The sequence below is a fragment of the Staurois parvus genome, unplaced genomic scaffold (genome assembly GCF_062004578.1).
Source record: "Staurois parvus isolate SC_StPar_1 unplaced genomic scaffold, SC_StPar_1.0 ptg000353l, whole genome shotgun sequence".
Classification (NCBI taxonomy): Eukaryota; Metazoa; Chordata; class Amphibia; order Anura; family Ranidae; genus Staurois; species Staurois parvus.
This window is the reverse complement of record NW_028318149.1, coordinates 1,093,063-1,111,927: the sequence shown is the minus strand read 5'-3', so window position 1 is coordinate 1,111,927 and position 18,865 is coordinate 1,093,063. Positions and strand designations below refer to the sequence as shown.

General features: G+C 41.7%; 1 protein-coding gene and 1 long non-coding RNA gene across 2 annotated transcripts in view; both read left to right on the top strand.

Annotated features, from left to right (window-relative positions):
• Positions 1-18,865, top strand: part of LOC149456631 (uncharacterized) — a 187,249-nt gene that overhangs the window by 127,873 nt on the left and 40,511 nt on the right. The gene's annotated exons all lie outside the window — the stretch shown is intronic.
• The window catches only part of RFTN2 (raftlin family member 2), a 54,622-nt gene continuing 37,170 nt past the window's right edge, over positions 1,414-18,865 (top strand). Inside the window, exon 1 of the mRNA XM_089684707.1 lies at positions 1,414-1,761. Within this exon, the coding sequence (XP_089540833.1) occupies positions 1,623-1,761 (139 nt within the window). The 5' untranslated portion in view covers positions 1,414-1,622. The remainder of the gene's footprint in view (positions 1,762-18,865) is intronic.

Genomic DNA, 18,865 nt, shown 5'->3' with positions numbered 1-18,865 from the left:
TTTCATTTTGCATATATACAGCACAATGAACAATTGATATGTTGCATCTAAGCACTGCTGATTTCTTGCAGCCTCTTTGCAGTTATCTAAATGCACACAAGCCAGCAATGTATGGAAAGGCTTCCTGTAAGTGACCCAGTTAAACTTGTCTGCATAATGGGGGTGATTTACTGAAGGCAAATAGACTGTGCAGTTTGCAAGGGAATTTTCACCAGAGTTTAGTGATTGAAGTGATGCTCTTCTGACTTCTATCATCCAATCAAAAGCAAAACATTCCAGCAAAAATGCTGTTTTTTTTATTTTGCTTGCAAAGTTAAAAATTCATTCTCTAAGCTCTGAGGAAGTCCCTTCCAGAATGAATAGTCTGTTTGCCTTAGTAAATCAACTCCAGATGTGTGCTGTAACAGCCATTTGTAGTCCCCATGTGAAGCCCATGTGACAGTATGACAACACTGGAACATTATTGGGAGACAGTTAGAGTGTTGTCAGCCTATAACAGGAAGTGCCTGAACAAGACCCTTTTTGCCAAGATCACTAATAATACACAGATAATAGTTTAATGGGTGGCACAGTGGCTTAGTGGTTAGCACGTCTGCCTTGCAGTAAATGGGTCATAGGTTCGATTCCTGACCATGGCGCCTCCTGCATGGAGTTTGCATGTTCTCCCTGTGCTTTTGTGGGTTTCCTCCCACACTCCAAAGACATGCTGGTAGGTTAATTGGATCCTGTCTAAATTGGCCCTAGTATGTGTATGTATGAATATATATTAGGGACCTTAGATTGTACACCCCTTGAGGGTTAGGGACTGATGTGAATGTACAATATATATGTTTAAAGCGCTGTGTAAATTGACAGTGCTATATAAGTACCTGAAATACATAAATAATGAAAGCTGTAGATAAAAAGAAAATTTACTTTTAAAATGACATTGGCATCTTAAAGGCTATATGAGATTTTTGTGATTTGGTTTATACAGTTCCAGTCATTTTGCTGTAAACCTGGACACACATATTTATCGTGTTTACAGTAGTTTGTGTACATGCTGGAATGTCAAGAATCCAGTTAAACACAATGCATACGGTAGAAAGCATTTCCCATTGAAGGTTCCAGACACCTACTTTTACAAGAAAGTCAAACTCCTTATCTTACTTGTGCAAACATTTCAAAATCTGCTATGACTTAGCAAGTGATATGAAAGGCCATCTGAAGCAGAAGAGCTGTGTACCTTGTGTGAGTAGCTCACCAAAAAGTGTTCTCTCTTATATGTCAGCTCTTAATTGCCTTCCCAAGTGCTAGCCAGAAGGGGAGGATACATAGAAGGACAAAGGACTATTGGTGTCTGCTGCACAGAAAAAGGATAGGGGGGCTGGCTGCAATTTGACGTGGCATGAAAAGTCTTCGCTCAACTCTTTTCAGTGTCTGTGTAGCTGTATCTTAGAGCTTTCCTCCACAGCCTCCATGGGAAATAGGGCAAGCCCATGCTTCCAAATATGAACAGGCGTTATTCTCACAATCTAGCATTTATAAATATGGAAGATGAGTAATGAGACATTGAAGAGGTTTGATTCAGGGTGCCCATCTATATTTTTTTGTGTCAGAGTTTATTGAATGCAAACCTTGCCATGGGGTGTGGACTAAGGAAACTAGAAGATTCTGATGACAGCAGCCCTGGAAAAATTTTCTCAACATTAAAAAGGCCACAAGTGGAAACAAAAATCGACCTGGCCTATGAATATGTCTTACTGGATTTTTCTTTAGAAGGTAGGTACACTTCAGTACAATCATAATTTAAATGCTGAGGTTCTTTACTGTTCTTAGGTATATTTACATTGATAGTCGTAAATTACAATTCCCTATTTGGTTTTCACTTTGCACTGACAGTTATACACAAATGCCTGTTGTGTTTTAATATGTTTGAAATACATATGATAGTTACATTTTTTATATGTTTTAAGAGGCGGTTTGTAGTCTTGGGTTTAATATTTTTGATTCTTTTAATGTTTTTGATCATTTTGAAATCTCATATACTGTAGTAGAAATTGTTGAGTCCACAATTCAGGTTTTAGCTTTTGGTATTTACTGCATTGCTTCCAGTGGTTGGATAAATATGAAATGTTATATTATGTGCTATAATATTAAAAGTTATGTCATTTTTTTAGCATATGGAATTAATGAACAGTTTTGCATATCTCTGGCGCTAAACAGAATATTTGGTAATATTTTTTCACTTGTACACATCATAAAACATCCAGGGACGATTCTTAGCTGTTTTCACTACATAGAATATTTAAATCTTCAAAAGCAAAGTCACTGCAAAGTAATTCATTGCAGTCTAACAGAACAGCTTAAGAATGAGCGGTAAAATATTGTGCAGAGTTTAGGAAAACATACAGAAGTGACAGTGAAAAACACACTTTCTTCCCTCGCTTTTCACTTCTTTTCTATGCAGAGCATGCTTTGCGAGAGGCCTCTCGTCTCCAGGATGCCAGAGCAGCGCAGCAAAATACCAGATCACAAAGTTGAAAACACAAATAAACAAGGCCAGATGGCTTCCCTCTGGGAACATAGGCCTCTCTGTTCTGTATACATTCTAAGACCTTCTATCATGCCTTGAATGAAAATCGTATCTTTGTAGATTTACTTTTCCTAAAAATATATTACAATTAGCATCTCAAGCTATGATGATATACGTGTATAGAAAAATTGTTAAAATCTGCACGTTGAAAGAATTCTTGTGTAGACACAGCTCACCACCAATTACATTGATTCAGGTTTTTCTTAGTACATTCTTTGTCTAAGTGAATCTACTGGACCTAAAGTGTAACTTCTGTTGCCTAATTTACACTCCCCATGCATTCCTATAACATAAATTGATGCTAAAAATTCTGCCAAGCTTGCTGTCAGCAGCCGTCGATTTCCTATGGCTCCAGGCACTCAAACTCAGCAAGGGTGCTGTCAAAAGGTGATGTTCAGGAAGTCTGTCAATGAATGTCTTTGCCTAAACAAAGATCTTGCCCTTTGATGGCACCCGCCAGATGATAATCTTAGATTTATTTCAGATTGCTCATATAGCACTACCCCCTTAGGGGTTGCTGATGAAATGGGCCCCCTTATAGTCCTGCACTATATTTCAGCCTTCAGCATTCACACAGACTTGCTTTAGAGTCAGAAACCAGTCCTTGAGCTTTTGTTTTGTTGTTTATTTAGGGGATTTAGAACTGGGATAGGGTTAGGGGGTATAGTATGACCAAGGGAACCGATAACTGAGGACAAACTTCCTGGAACTATTAACAAGCTTCTCTTCTGCAACAAAGTCTCTGTTGGAGAACTAGTCAGCGTCTCCTGAGCAGGAGATCGGACCCTTTAACCTCCCTGGCGGTATTCCCGAGTGTAGCTCGGGGTTAATTTGCAGTGCCAAAAGCAGTAACCCCGAGCTACACTCAGGATTACCCTGCAGCGTTGCTCAGGGATCCCCTGCAGCACTTACCTTGTCCAGCACTCCCGCAATGTGTCCCCTGCAGCGCCCCTGGCCATCTCCTCCGGCCGATGCCGGCATCCGACTTCCAGCTTCTGGTCCCTGCGAGCGTCCCTTTAGGTCAAAAGCGGTTTTAGACCAGCTAGAGAACAGCGATAGTAAATTAGAACCACTTGCAGAATTGAGTGATAATAATTCGTGGGGAAATTTGTCATCAGACACTGAAAACGATTTTGCGACTTTGCTCAGCGATGTGCGAACTTGGCGCTATATTTCAAATTTCAGTGTTTTCGGTTTGATTATATTATTGAATTAAATTTATTATTACATTATTATTTTTTATGATTATTTATTAAATTACAATTTATAATTTTGTGTTTCAAATTTTATTATACCTGGGATGTTTACTAGACTCTTGTTCGGACAGATTTCAGTGAGTTATTCCTAAAAATTACAGGCCTACAATAAAAAAACAACATATTTCCTTGCAAAAAAATTTACCGCTTTGAGCACAGAAATATGGACATAATCAGACTGCTAGGGAGGGTAAATGAGGTGAACAGTCAATAGTAGGGGGCTAATCTGGTTTCCCACCAGAGTGCTCCTTCCCCTATCTGCCCAGGGGGTGCAGGTGTACTTACTCAGATCCTCTCCTGTACCACTTGCAGGTTGGCTGCTGCTACCAGGCCTATCAGCTGGACTGCTCCTTCCCTGCCATACAGGTGGTCCTTACTCATGAGGCCAGTGAGCACCAAGTTTTCCATGTTTCCAGTTCCAGGCTTGCAGGCAGGCCCCATCCCACTGGCAGCCTTCTTCATCCAGCCTCACATCTTCCTCTCTCCTTCTTCCACCCAACGCCTTTACATTCCTGCCACTGATCAGGCTCCTACAGTTTTAAGAGATTTCCAGCCCCTTGCCAAGCCTTCTGTTGGGGATTGGCTGAGGTCCCTCAAGAGTGCAGCCAGCCACATTTATTTATTTATTTCAGGTTCTTATATAGCGCCGTCAATTTACACAGCACTTTACATATATATATTGTACATTCACATCAGTCCCTAACCCTCAAGGGGTGTAAAATCTAAGGTCCCTACTTACATACTGCCCCAAACTACATCACTGACCTAATATCCAAATACCACCCAACACGCACTCACCACTCCTCACAAGACCTCCTTCTCTCTTGTTCCCTGGTCTCCTCCTCCCATGCCTGCCTCCAGGACTTCTCCAGGGCATCACCCATCCTCTGGAACTCCCAACCCCAATCATCAGACTATCACCTACTCTCCTCTCCTTTAGGCGCACCCTGAAAACCCAACTCTTCAGGGAAGCCTACCCCACCCCCTGCTAATTGCCAACCTCCTCCACTCCTCCTACCACTCCATCCCCCACAGCCATTTCCTCCTGTACCACTATCCCCTCCCTCCTAGATTGTGAGCTCGAAAGAGCAGGGCCCTCGATCCCCTCGTGTATCACATTGTATTGTTATTTTACTGTCGCATGTACTGTCTCCCATTGTAATGTACAGTGCTGAGCAAATTGTTGGCGCTTTATAAATACTGTATAATAATAATAATACATGCATACATACACATATTAGGGCAATTTAGACAGGATCCAATTAACCTACCAGCATGTCTTTGAGGTGTGGGAGGAAACCGGAGTACCCGGAGGAAACCCACGCAGGCACAGGGAGAACATGCAAACTCCATGCAGGTGGTGCCATGGCTGGGATTCGAATCAACGACCCTAGTACTGCCAGGCGGAAGTGCTAACCATTTAGCCACTGTGCTGCCCCACTGTCTCCCAGACCCTCCTCCAAAAGCCTCAGAGCAGGGGGTAATTCAAGAGGGACTGTCCTGCAGAGTTTCTCAGCCCTGACCAAATTTGAGCCCTTTGGCTATTACACCCAAGCTGCTATCCAGCTCCTGTCTAACCATTAGGATCTAGTTCCCCCTAGCTAAACTAAGAGGGTGCTGCACCTATCAGTGTTACAGATTTACACAAGTAACACCTTTGCTTTATAACATGTAAACAGAAGCATTTTTAAAGCAGTCAAACTAAGCGACTACATACTAAAATGAAAGTAAAAAACTGATTTAACTCCAAACAAGTCACTTAAATAATTTACTGCGGATTCACTCTGTGCAGATATCTACAAACTTTTTTTTTTAATAACAGAAAGCATTGATTTCTGTTCACCTTGAGGTTCAGTGGGCTCCCCCATGATACCACTCATAAATTGTCAACCTTTCCCTCTACCCTCTTGCCCTTTTCTTATAACCATTTTAATTGTGGTTTTGTCATTAAAGTTAATTAGTGTTTAGCCCCTGCAAGACAAAACAAGTTTACTGTAACGCCAACTTCTCAAGTTTTTTCTGCTTACAATTTTTCCACTTCCCCATTACTTTCAACCTCCGGGGAGAAGGGATTGATGCCTCTGTAAGCTCCAAGTCACATCTTGTTCTTAGCACAGTGCTGAGGACTGTCTCCCAGCCTACAGGTGGTAGCACTAGGTACCTGAGCAGCCAAGCACCATCAAGGTCTTGTGGGTAGCAAAGGAATGAGTTAGATGCCCCCCATATTCAAAAGTGTTGGGTATTTCTGAAACATCCTGATGGCCTAATAATGCAGTGTGGGAGAAAAGGGAGAGTGAGTATGTGCTGCAGGTGCGGCTGCTATTAGGCCTCGTTCAGATGGGCACTGGCCCCTGTACTGCATGGTGGAGGTGGTCTTTTTTTGCATCTGCCCCCAGCTGTGTGCAGGCAGGCTATGAAAGTAGATGCAGGTGCAGTGGCAGCTTGGACACAGCTGCATGTGAAAAGTTGGCAGCCGTGCAGAAGTTCTACATCCATTTCCATAGGCTGCCTGCACGCAGCTGGGGGTGGATGCAGACGCCAAAGCAAATGTCCCCTGCACACAGCACAGTTGACAGTGCCCACCTGATTGAGGTCTTAAAGTGGAGCTGTTACTTTCCAAAGCCAAAGAACAGGTCCCCTTTAGGCTTAGAGCATATGTCAATTCAACATTTCATATTCTTGATATGTACATGCTGTACCCTGTACTTGTATGAAAAAGTATCCTGTTCTCTTTGTATTGCTTCCTTTGTGTAAAATCCTTGGTGTTCCTGCCAGTCCCTCTGCTTTCCTATTAAAATCTGACCACACTAAAATCTTGACTGGGACCCAGGACTGCAGGAACCTTAACCTTCCTTTTCTCTTCACACTTCTTGATTTGATGCATTTCCTTTTTCAATTTCTTCTCTTCTGTTTCTCTCTATTCCGGTTTTATTTCCTTCCAAGTGAAACCATTGATTGATAATTCTAACACTCACTGTTTGTCCTTTCAGGACCTGTTCCTGGGACATTGATGCCGTAATGTGGCCTTGGTCGCATGACCGCATTGTGAATATCTATAGTGAATCAAAAGTGTTATAGCCATCGCCTATTAAGATATATGTTAACCTTTTTTTTTTTTTGTGGGTGAACAGTTGTATTAAATTGTTATACTTTTCAATAAAAATATTGACACAGAAAAACTGACCACACTAGCTAGGAGAACACAGCATGGTCATTTCTCTGTGCTGAGAACTGAACTTTATCTTCTCCAACGATCAGGCTTGTTGCTGACATGCCCCCCTGCTGAACAGCCATTCACTGGGAAGATCAGTGTGCTGCTGCCTCTTCTCCCCCAGCTCTTTATGCAGCTGAGAACAGAGACTATGTGATCATTCAAATGGGTTGAAGGTTTACATATACTTAAATATCCATATAAGAGCATAGCGATAACACAACAGTTGCAGCTTTCTGAGCACTGGAGCGGATTGCTTCATTTTAGTTTGGTTCTTAGTGCTCATGTGTTGCTTGCTCACATAAAACAGAAAATTTGCTAAGCTGCAATGTTCACCAGTTAGTAGTGCTTGTCACTTCTCATTCAGTGACATAAACAATCACAGAGCATTTGTGCATTGGCCTCTGTGAATGGATATTGTTTAGAATGTTTTTCCCAATGTATATTACTTCATCACGGACTCCTAACCCTATTAGGAATTTGTGGTATTATTTTAAAGTTCTGGTGCAGAGGCATTATCCAACAAGCTATAAATATCTGCCTGAAAGAACTGGCCAAAGATATTTCTGAATGGAGCAAAACTAGTACATTTCAAAAGTCTGTTTTTGCTGCAATTGCTGCACCGGGCATTTAACTGTGGTGATTGGGTACTTTGCACACTTTTGCCAACAGCAGGAATAGTTTGGATGTTTGTAGGCACTTCCATGACCCTGGTCAAAGAGCCTGCCTTGGAGAAAGTAGATCCTCAGGATGGATTTTCCTGGCCGGTCGTTTTTGTTTCCTTCACAGGACAACTGGCGCCTTCAGCTCTCCCCCCTCCCTATTTAGGCATAAATGCAAACATGCAAGCTCCCAGAGCAGACTTAAATGTTTGAAGACCAATCTTTCATTAGCAAGCATGTAGAACCTAATTTTTGTAGATAGCTTTACTCTGGGGAAGCTTGACGTTTTGCCGCTGGCAAAAGTATGTTAGTAAAACATTCAGAAAAACTCCTTCCTTTTCCTGTTTGTTTATTCTCACTAGACTCTTGTGCATGTGTCCACTCGAGATAAGGGATCAAGATACCAATCTAAGGATCCTGTATATCTATATTACTTTTTAAAAGAGTTTAGAGAAATAAAGCCAAAGATACACATATATATTTGATTTATATATATAATTTATATGCTTTTTTCCCCATCTGCCAGTTTCTTGTTCTCTGTGCCATTGATTCAGTTCTTAGATGATCCACAAAAGAAAAAAAATGATGTTTAGAATTGCCTTCTCTGCCCAGCAGCTGCTGCTAAAGCTTCCCATATGCCCCACAGCTACAGCTTCCAAAAAGGGTTTAAAACATTATGCCTGTTTGCCTGCTATCAGTTCTTTACATGATCAGTATTATTCACATTTCTCCTGTATTTAATTTTGGGCACCTTTGTGTGTTTAGGTAACAAAAAAGAGATGGATGTTAGCAGAACTCAGTGCTTATAATTCAATCTTAGACCAACAATGGGAAATTGAAGAAATGTAAAATTTAATATAAATAATTAAAATATTTAAAGCAAACTTTCACCCTCCTCTAGGACCTGACATAATTTTCCTCCTCCTCCCCAATATTACACAATTGGATATGAAACATTTTGGGAGGTTAAGTACCTTTTCATTGGGAACTGTACCTGCACTTGTGGTTTTCTCGCCTAAGCAAAAATTATGTCTCGCCCCACCCCAAAATCTCCTGGAATACTGTCATCATATATCCTAGGGCACCCTTCACTGCACATGCACTGGCCAGTCTCCACTACACTGCGCATCATCAGTGGCTGGCTGAAAGAACCAGGAAGAGACAGCCAGCCCCTTGATGATGTCACATGAGAAGATGGTGATATGGAGCCTAGAGTGCTGAGCCAGAGCAGTGGCTTATACCAGAGAATGCTGCATTCGCTGGGCATTGGTGTATTTTTTTTTATAAAACCCAGAGTGGCGTTACTATTTAAGAAGGTCACTTGCCTCTGTACCTGATATTTAGGGAGGTTCAAAAATGTTAGGTATCCATGCAGAACCCAATCTGTCTAAGCTTAATATCTGCTCTGAGCTTATTTAACTCACCTTTGAAAGGGAAAGGCTAGTATAACAATAGACAAGACTGGTATTCCTATAAATAGAGTAGCCCCAAGTATGGCAAGAAAGAATAATGCTATATATCAGTACTCTCCAAACTGTGGCCGGGGCCAGATGCAGCCTTTTGCTTGCTTTTCTCCAGCCATTGGGGAATTATTCCCCCCCGCTGATAGCAACAGTGGGGTATACTGTAGTTCCCACCACTGACACTGACAATGGGGAATTATTCTTCCCACTGACACCAATGATGGAGCATTATTCCTCTCATTGATAGCAATGAAGGGGCATTGTTCCTCTCATTGATACCAATGATGTGGCACTTTTCCTCTCATTGATACCAATGATGGGGCACTATTCCTCCCACTGACACCAATGGTGGGGCACTATTCCTCCCACTGACACCAATGATGGGGCACTATTCCTCCCACTGACACCAATGGTGGGGCACTATTCCTCCCACTGATAACAATAATGGGGCACTATTTCTCCCACTGATGCTAGCGGTGGAGCATTATTTCTTCTGCTAATATGAATGATAGGACACTGTTCCTCTCTCTGACAACAACAAGGGGCACCATTCCTTCCTCTGATACCAATGATACTCCACCATTACTCTTACTGATACCAATGATGGAGCATTGTTCTTCCCATTGATACCAATGATGGGGCACCACTGACACCAACAATGGGGCATTGTTTACTCCTACTGACACTAGGACATTCTCTATTTCCACTAGCCACAGTCTGGTCCCCCTAAAGTCTGAAGGACAGTAAACTGGCCTGTTGTTTAGAAAGTTTCAAGACCCTTGCCATATATGATTGAACTTGCAAAATAGGTATCCTGCAACAAATCTAACATTATTCCTATCTAAATTAGTTTGGTCATTCATAGCGATATGCTACTCATACTAATAAAGGTGATTCATAAAACAAATAAATACATGAAAAGCTATCATACTGTGAAATAAGCTTACTACTAAATTTGAATTGAACTGTAATTACATTTATACAGAGTAGAACATACAACATTGAACTAAAAATCGGTTATTGAATTAGAGGCAGACAATGAACTAAACCATTCAACTCCTTGATAGGAAACAGTAACTTCCTACAACTCAGACAATACTTCACATCCGTCCTGTGTTATTCCTTCCTGTAAATTAAAAGAATGCCATGCAAAGATACCATGCTGTTGTGATTACTATTACCCTTAATTTTTACAAGGCCAAAAAATCAGGGAAACTGGTCTATTTTTAGTGACCACGCAGTTTAAAGTGTTTGTAAGTCCTACCAAAGAACTTCTCTTATTTGTTCTCTTTTGGTCAGTTAAAGCTGAACTCTAGGATGAGCAAATACTTTCTAAATACAAGAGGCGTGTGTTTTGTTTCTTGAATCTTGGTGTGCTTTGTGTATTTCTTCCAGATTTGTGTAGTAAGTGTGAAACTTTGCCATTGCAGGAGTTTACTGTAATAAAAACCGGTCATTGCTGCTCCCTCTCCTTGTGCAGTGTTACTGGTCTTGTCTCCCCCCCCCCTCCTGCAATTTTCTGCAGACATCCTGTAGTGGATGGGGCTTGCTGGGCAACTCTCAGAGCTCCGCTATCTGCACAAGCTATGTACAGCACAGTGGTGATGTCACTGCTAATTTTACAAGGTAATGCCTGGGTTTGGCATTTGGAGCTCGCAGAGTGGATTTTTATACCCTTTGATGCTACTCAGTAATATATTTTTGGGTGGGCCAAGTGAACACTGCACCTACATTCTATTGCCAGGTATTGCCAGCAGGCATCCAATCTAAATTTATGCTGGTGTGGGCCCAGAGGGAGTAATATGTGAACAGTCTCAAACAGCGACATGCTCACTTTTGTGATCAAATTTCCTGTACTCAGTCCAAATCTTCACCCGGCTCTCCCTGGCTTTACCAGGGGAATACTCTCCTACTCAAGTATAAGTCAGTTATGGCACAGTACATGCTATCAGGTGTTGTGGGAGGGGGGGTGGTACCTTTCAATGTGAGTCCTGGTGAGTTTTACCTTTGTGAGGCACTTGTTTTGGATTCAGGTTCAGCCTGTCCCCCAAAGACGTTGTTTCCAATGAAGCATGTAGGGTGTGGCCTGTACGTAATGTCTTCCATGTACAAGATACGGTCGGAGGCAGCATTTTTTCATAAACTATCAGCCGCTATTACCATTGCAATTGTTTTGAACGCTGATTACATGCGGATTAGGCTGCAATATCTTTAAACCGCTGGTTTTATGGAAGCCTTTTGGATTTATTAAAAAGCACTTTTTAATACACTACACTATGGAGGCAAATGTTTTCTCCCTTTGTTGCCATTTACGGCTAGTGGAGGTGTGCTGGCTGATACTACACTGGGAACCGTTGAAGCACCATTTCACTTAAACGATTTTGACCATTTATAATCTTATGGTCCAACAGATCTTGGTAAGAGGCCTCTATCGTTGGTCATTTATGAGTTTTTCAAGCGTATAAAACGTGCACTATTAATAAAGGATGAGTTACACATATATTTTCCTGCACAAATTCTTCCTTGTGAAGTGTTTATAACTGCACTTACACATGGGACTTTACTGTTTATATCGATTTGCTAACACAAGGACTGTTTATGGACTTTTCACATAGGATATTTTTCATTTATAATGAAAATGGTTATTGAACGCTGCTTTTTTATGATTGTTCTGCATTCATTAAGAAAATACAAAGGGACCTCTGAATGCAGCAGAGAAACCGTCAGCCAGTGGAGACCACAGAAGTAGTAGTGTATACTACAGTGATTTCCAGCTTCTAGAGGGTATACCACAGGTATGGTATACCGTATGCTTAGTTACATTTATCCAAGCAGGACCAAAGTAACCGTGTAAAATATCCATAATTGGAATTTGTCTTTAAAGGATAAGCTCACCTTTTGCACAAAAATAATTAATGCACATTTTTTTGCAGGTAAAGAATGTGCATTTATTATTTTTGTCTGTAGGAGCCTGTAAAGCATTGCACCAGCGGTCAGCAGATCGCTGGTGCCATGCAGGTCTCCTGCAGATCTGTTAGGATGTCTGCTTGCCTGTACGGGATATATGAGCAAGCAGATATACTGACAGGAAGATTCAATGAACTACCATGGCGTATAATTCAGTACTGGGAATTAAATAAAAATACGGCTTCCCCACCAATGACATGGGATGCTTTCAAGGCGTGTTTCTGGGGCGTTTATGTGTCAGCCATTAAAGCTGTGTGTGAGCATTTTGGTGCACAGACTGCTATTCTTGAAAATAATGAATCAATTGCTGCACGAGTGTTTTCTGCGTCTCCTTCTTGGGACCATTACTCTGAGTCTCTGCACTATACCTCTCTCACCCAAGCAGATGCTGCCACCTTGGCTGGTAAAGTGTTGGAAAAAGGGGATAACAAATGGCAGACTCTTGGTGAATATGGTGGCAGAATCCTGTCATCAAACAGTTATATCAGCAGTGACCTTGAGATCTGGACTTGTACCATCTGACCCTTCCCAGACCTCAAGGAATTCCAGCACTATTTCACAGTACTGTATAGCCCCATTCTTACTTTCCCTCACTCACTCCTATTGTCCACCTTATAGCAGCTATCACTTCCCAGCCTGTCAGTGGTCGAGGCCACGGATCTGGATAAAATGATCTCCGTTCCAGAAATTGAGCTAGCTATTCAGGCCCTCCCTCCCAATAAAACACCTGGACCTGATGGTCTTGCCGGGGACTGGTACAGGATGTATGTTAAAGAGCTTGTCCTTAGACTCCATAAAGGTACTGGTTAAATGTTTTGAAGCACATACCCTACTTCTCTCAGACCCATATAGTACTTCTTCCAAAGCCCGGTAAAGATCACACCTTGTGCGCTTCAGACCCGTTTCCTTACCTAATTATGATGTCAAACTCCTTGTTAAAGTATTGGCCACCAGACTCGTCAAGGTCCTGCCGAATCTAGTCAGCACAGACCAAACCAGGTTTATGCCGGGCAAATCCACCGATATTAACCTACACAGTGCTGCCGAACCTTCAAAACTCCCTCTGTCTGATTCCTCTACTCGTTTACTGGTGTTTCTGGATATAGAAAAGGCATTTGATTCTGTCGACTGGACGTATATGGCGGCAGTCTTGGAGGTTATGGGATTTGGCCCAGAGATACGCAAATGCGTTGAGATGCTGTATCATGCGCCAACTGCATTAATTAAATTGGGCAGAGACCTCTCAGATCCCTTCCCCATTGGTAGAAAGACAAGGCAAGGCTGTCCCTTGTCCCCAAGCTTGTTTGCGCTCATAATGGAGCCTATAGCCCAGGCCATTAGAATCTCCAAGGATATAATGGGTATTCAAATTGGCTCGATAACTGAAAAAAGTGGCCTTGTGTGCTGATGATTTGGTTTTATTTCTACATGGCCCCTTCCTAAAAGCAGCTTTGGACCTAATTTCCTCCTTTTCTCCACTTTTGGGACTGAAGGTCAACTGGGAAAAGTCCCTTATCCTTCCAATCGTTAGTAAATCTCACACGGCCATGGACCCCTCTTTGCCTGTGAAGTGGGCCTCCACTGTCATATATTTGGGCATTGTAATTTCGCTTAAAGTCACCAAATTTAGCTCCCTTAATTTTGTTTTGTTGCTTCAAGCTGCTATGCATCAGCTGAAGGCCTGGATGCACCTCCCCCTATCAATGATTGGAAAAATTAACCTTGTTAAAATGAAACTACTTCCTTCCTTTTTATACGTCCTGAGGCATGCCCCAGTTTGGATACCACGTAAATATTTTAAACAGTTTGAAACAGCTCTGCTCTCCTTCCTATGGGGCTCATCACAACCTAGATTCAAATTAAAAGTGCTCCAGAGACCATGGATGCAAGGGGGCCTAGCCTGTCCTGACCTTTATATGTATTATATCGCTGCGTTGCTAACTCATGCTCATAATTGGCTACTCTCGGATGAGACCAATGCAGCTGTGGTGCTGGAGGAGGCCTTTCTGGGGTTGTATGAGGCACTCCATAACTTATTGTATAGAGGCATCAAAGTGCCACTCAATCTATGAAAGCACTTATGAAAGCCTGTCACCTTTAAATTCCTAAGAGCTCCTATATATGGTCCCCTCATACGCCCTTATTGTATAACCCTAATCTTACGGAATTCTTTACTTTTCCTGACCCAGGGGTGTGGGCTGGCAAAGGGATTAAATATCTCAACCAAATTTGTGAACATGTAGCCTTGCAAACTTTGATTCTCTGAAAGCACAATTTGTCCTGCCTAACAGTTATCTATTTTGCTATCTTCTGTTAAGACGCCTTCCAGTCACAATTTCAAAATTGTCAGATTGTTTTTGAGGAGTCAGCTTTGGAAAGTTTATGGTGGGACAACTCCCTTGCGAAAGCCTTGTCTAATGTGTACAAAGCTCTTAACCCAACTATTCAGGTTGGCCTGGAGAGGCTTGTGGCCAACTGGACTGTAGATGCTCCGGACATGGATTCAGAGGATTGGGAGGACATCTGGGAATATCCTATGCAACAATTAGTATCCGCAAGAGATAGGTTGATTCAATTCAAGATACTACGTAGAATCTATATTACTCCACAGAAGTTGCACAGGATCTACCTTACTCTCTCGTGCTGACGTTGCTTGGAAGACCCGACAGGCTTCATACACGTCTTTTGGCAATGTCCAAGGGTCCAGTCCTTTTGGAATGATGTAGTCAAATGTATTCTTAAATGTACATGGATATCTGTACCATTGACAGTTGACGCATGCATTTTGTCTATTTATTAGCCATGTCCAGAGCAATGAGAACATTACATAGTTAGTCTGTCTGAAAAAAGACAAAAGTCCATCCAATTCAACCATTAAAAAAAAAAAAGTTATAATCCTACACCCACAGTTGATCCAGAGGAAGGCAAAACAACCCAAAAAAGTATGATTCAATTTGCTCCTGCAGGGAAAAAAATTCCTTCCTGATCCCCTGAGAGGCAATCAGATATTCCCTGGATCAACTTTACCTATAAATGTTAGTATCCAGTTATATTCTGTGTATCTAGGAAAGCATCCAGGCCTTTTTTAAAGCAATCCACTGAGCTGGCCAGAACCAACTCTTGAGGGAGTCTAACCTAAGGGAGTAGTAACCTTTTCATTATTGATATAAGACTAGCATGCAAAACCCCCCAAAAAACAGACAATCGTTCGTCCAATATTCTCATCGTGTGTATGGGGCTTTAAACATATTAATCTGGTTTATCACCTTAACCTTTACTTATATCTATCCAATCTGTTTACTCATTAATGTATTGTTTTGTACAATATTTATTCTGAATGACTGCTATACTTGTGAAAATGCAATAAAATATTTATGGAATAAAAAAAGACTCAGAAGAGAAACTGTAGCAATGTGTAACAATAAAGGAACAGAACAAAACGGATGTTCATTCATTACTCAGAAGCAGACAGAATAAAGGCACATGTATACTATATAATGGCTTTCAATAGCTCTAAAAAAAAACAAAACCAAAAAACATGGCTTGTTATAGATGGCAAAGATACAGCTAAACACTTTGCCTCACAGCCACCTGCACTGTAATTGTTGGCTGAATGTGTACAGGAAGGTGCTATTGTTGGACTAAAAAAAGCCATAACAAAAGTACTTTACGAACAACCACAACTTAGAACGGGTTAACACTGGTGTGCTGCAGTATGGGTGCAGCACACTTTATCTGCGCCCCTCTGAATTTTATTAGACCCTGCAATTTCATGAAGACATTAAAGTCCCCCATGCTGCATCTTTGATGTGCTTTCATTTAATGCATTATCTAAAAGAAGTCAATGGGAGAGCACCTAAAGCCACATGTAAAACGCATATACAATTGCACTGCACCCAAACCGCAGTGCATCAGTGTGAACCCATTGTTAAAGCAGCACTAAACTCTACTATACCTTACAGTCATGGAAGCTGCCATCTTTGCTTTTATTTGATCTGCAGTTTCCAGGGCACTGCACTTGTGATCAGTTATGACACCAGCCATCTGATGGCTTGACAGTTTGGTTGAGGGCAAAAACAAATGTTACAGTAAGGCCTTGTTCACACCAATGTGCAGGGATCGGAGTCTTTCTGCATGCGTTCTGTAAGGGCACAAAGAAAACAATTGTTCCTTATGAGTCCTGTTCTCACCACTGCAGTAGTATCATGTGCGGATTTTTTCTGCATAGGAATCTGCAACATTTACAAAACTCATTGAAATGCGCATGAAAACCGATATAAGCTCGTGTCTCTGCAAGTGAAATCTGCACAGTTTTTCCATAAGTTTTTCTGCATTTAAGGTGTGAACGAAGCCTTATTATTCAGAGCTGTGACCAACCATTAAACTGTTGGGTTTAGTTCAGCTTTAACCTCCCTAACGGTATTCCCGAGTGTAGCTCGGGGTAAAATGTCTATACCAAAAGCGGTAACCCCGAGCTACACTCGGGCTTACCATGCAGCGCTGCATAGGGAGTCCCTGCAGCACTTACATTGTCCCTGGCTCCCGCGATGTGTCCCCTGCAGCGTCCCCGGCCATCTCCTCCGGCCGATACGATCCTGTGTTCCGGTCCCTGTGACGTCGGGACGTACGGGCGCCGGCGGCGGCGGGAAATTTAAAAATTTAAAAAAAATGGCATTTTTTTCAAAACGATTTTACATAGTAAAACATTGCTGTTTCAACCCATGGCGTCCAAAAAGTGTCCCTTTAGGTCAAAAGCGGGTTTAGATCAGCTAGAGAACAGCGATAGTAAATCAGAACCACTTGCAGAATTGAGTGATAATGATTCGTGGGGAAATTCGTCATCAGACACTGAAAACAATTTTGCGACTTTGCTCAGCGATGTGCGAACTTGGCGCTATATTTCAAATTTCAGTGTTTTTGGTTTGATTATATTATTGAATTAAATGTATGATTTAGAATCTTGTTCAGACAGATTTCAGTGAGTTATTCCTAAAAATTGCAGCCTACGATAAAAAAACTACATATTTCCATGCAAAATAATGGTACCGCTTTCAGCACCAAAAATATGAAATAATCATACCGCTAGGGAGGTTAAAGTGATTCTGTTTCATTTTTATTTCTAAAATAATAAACATGTCATACTTACTTACTTTGTACAATGGTTTTGCACAGCGAAGCCCTGATCCTCCTCTTCTTGGGTCCCCTGCTGGCGGTCCTGGTTCCCCCTCTTCTCTGTAGAAGTCAGCACTACATACTGTGAGAGTCATGATCTCTTATGTTCTCTGCTCACTGACTTCAGGGGTCACTTTCACGGCAACTATGCTATTCATAGTGTGCCTTGTATTTTTGTTAATGAATAGGAAGCATTCTGCAATTGGACGAAGTGTAAAACGAGACGTCACTGTGGCTGCCCCTTTTCTCTGCCTTGCATTCATTGAAACCATAGGTATCCAGTGATCTGCACCATGTGCTATCCACACTGCAGAGCCTTTACTGAAGATTCTATGCAGCCAGTCAGTGACCCCCTTCACAGTAATGCAATGATTTGCATCTATTCTGATTGAAGGATTGTCTGCAAATGTTGATGAACTGGTAACTAAATTCCTCTCCAATTATAGTAAAAATACCTAACATAAGGGAATTACTTACATACGTATTTCTACAAAATATCAAAATCATCTTTATTGTGCATGGGCTCAGATAACAAGATTCATTTTGAATGTGCTGCTTTTTACACCTTCAAGTCTTGAGCGGCAATTATCGTCTGGCCATTTTATGCATTTTGAATTTTTTGTATAAATACTTATGTAACTGATTCCCTTATATTAGGTAAATCTACCATAAATGGAGGGAAATATGATTACTAGTGTATTGTATATGAGAGTTGGCTATAATTAAATAGAAAGGATTCTGGTGTCTATAGCCAACTCCCTTATTCCAAATGAAGTGCTGAGATACCATCTATTGAAATTAATAGAAACTGCAGTGTACCTATAAAGTAAAGTGACAGGTTATCTTGTTTTTTTTCACCTTTTCCCCCCACCCCATTGATAATTACCTTACCTGCTACACTGTTCCAGCTGTGCTAAGTCTGATTCTAGTGGAAACTCGTTAACAGTCTCTGTCACAGCTTGCACAGTATGTAAATTGGAGCAGCCATTTTAGTCACAGGGAAAGAAGCAGCACCCCCTTAATTTGTATTTACTATGCTCAGGTCTAACTCAGAGTTTCTTAACCTTTTATCAGATCTGACAGCCTTTAGAAGTATGCAAAATGTCAAGGAACCCCAGTTAAAAAGAGTATTAGAAGCCCTCCATCACAACAGAGCCCACCCTTTACATCCTCACTTCACATAAGAGGACCCCCATAACAACAGTGGTTCCCTATTATGTCAGAAGCCCTGATATGTGAGTCCTTCCAGCAAATCAAAGGCTCCCTTTCACCCTAGTAACACAGCCCCCCCCCATCACAGATTACCCCAATCACACAGCCCCCCCATTACAGAGGTACCCCAATTACACATCTCCCTCTTCACATCAGAACCCTACACTTTTACTCCAGCAGAGATAGAGGAGGCCTGGAGGAGGTGGACTTTGGTTCACTCCTGAATGCAAGCCAGCTGCCATCACCAGAGGAACATATGAGGTTGGGCATCCTAGCCATAGAGGGGTTTATTTACTAAAGCTGGTCCACTCAGAATCTTGTGCACTTCTGCATCGAAACCAATCAGC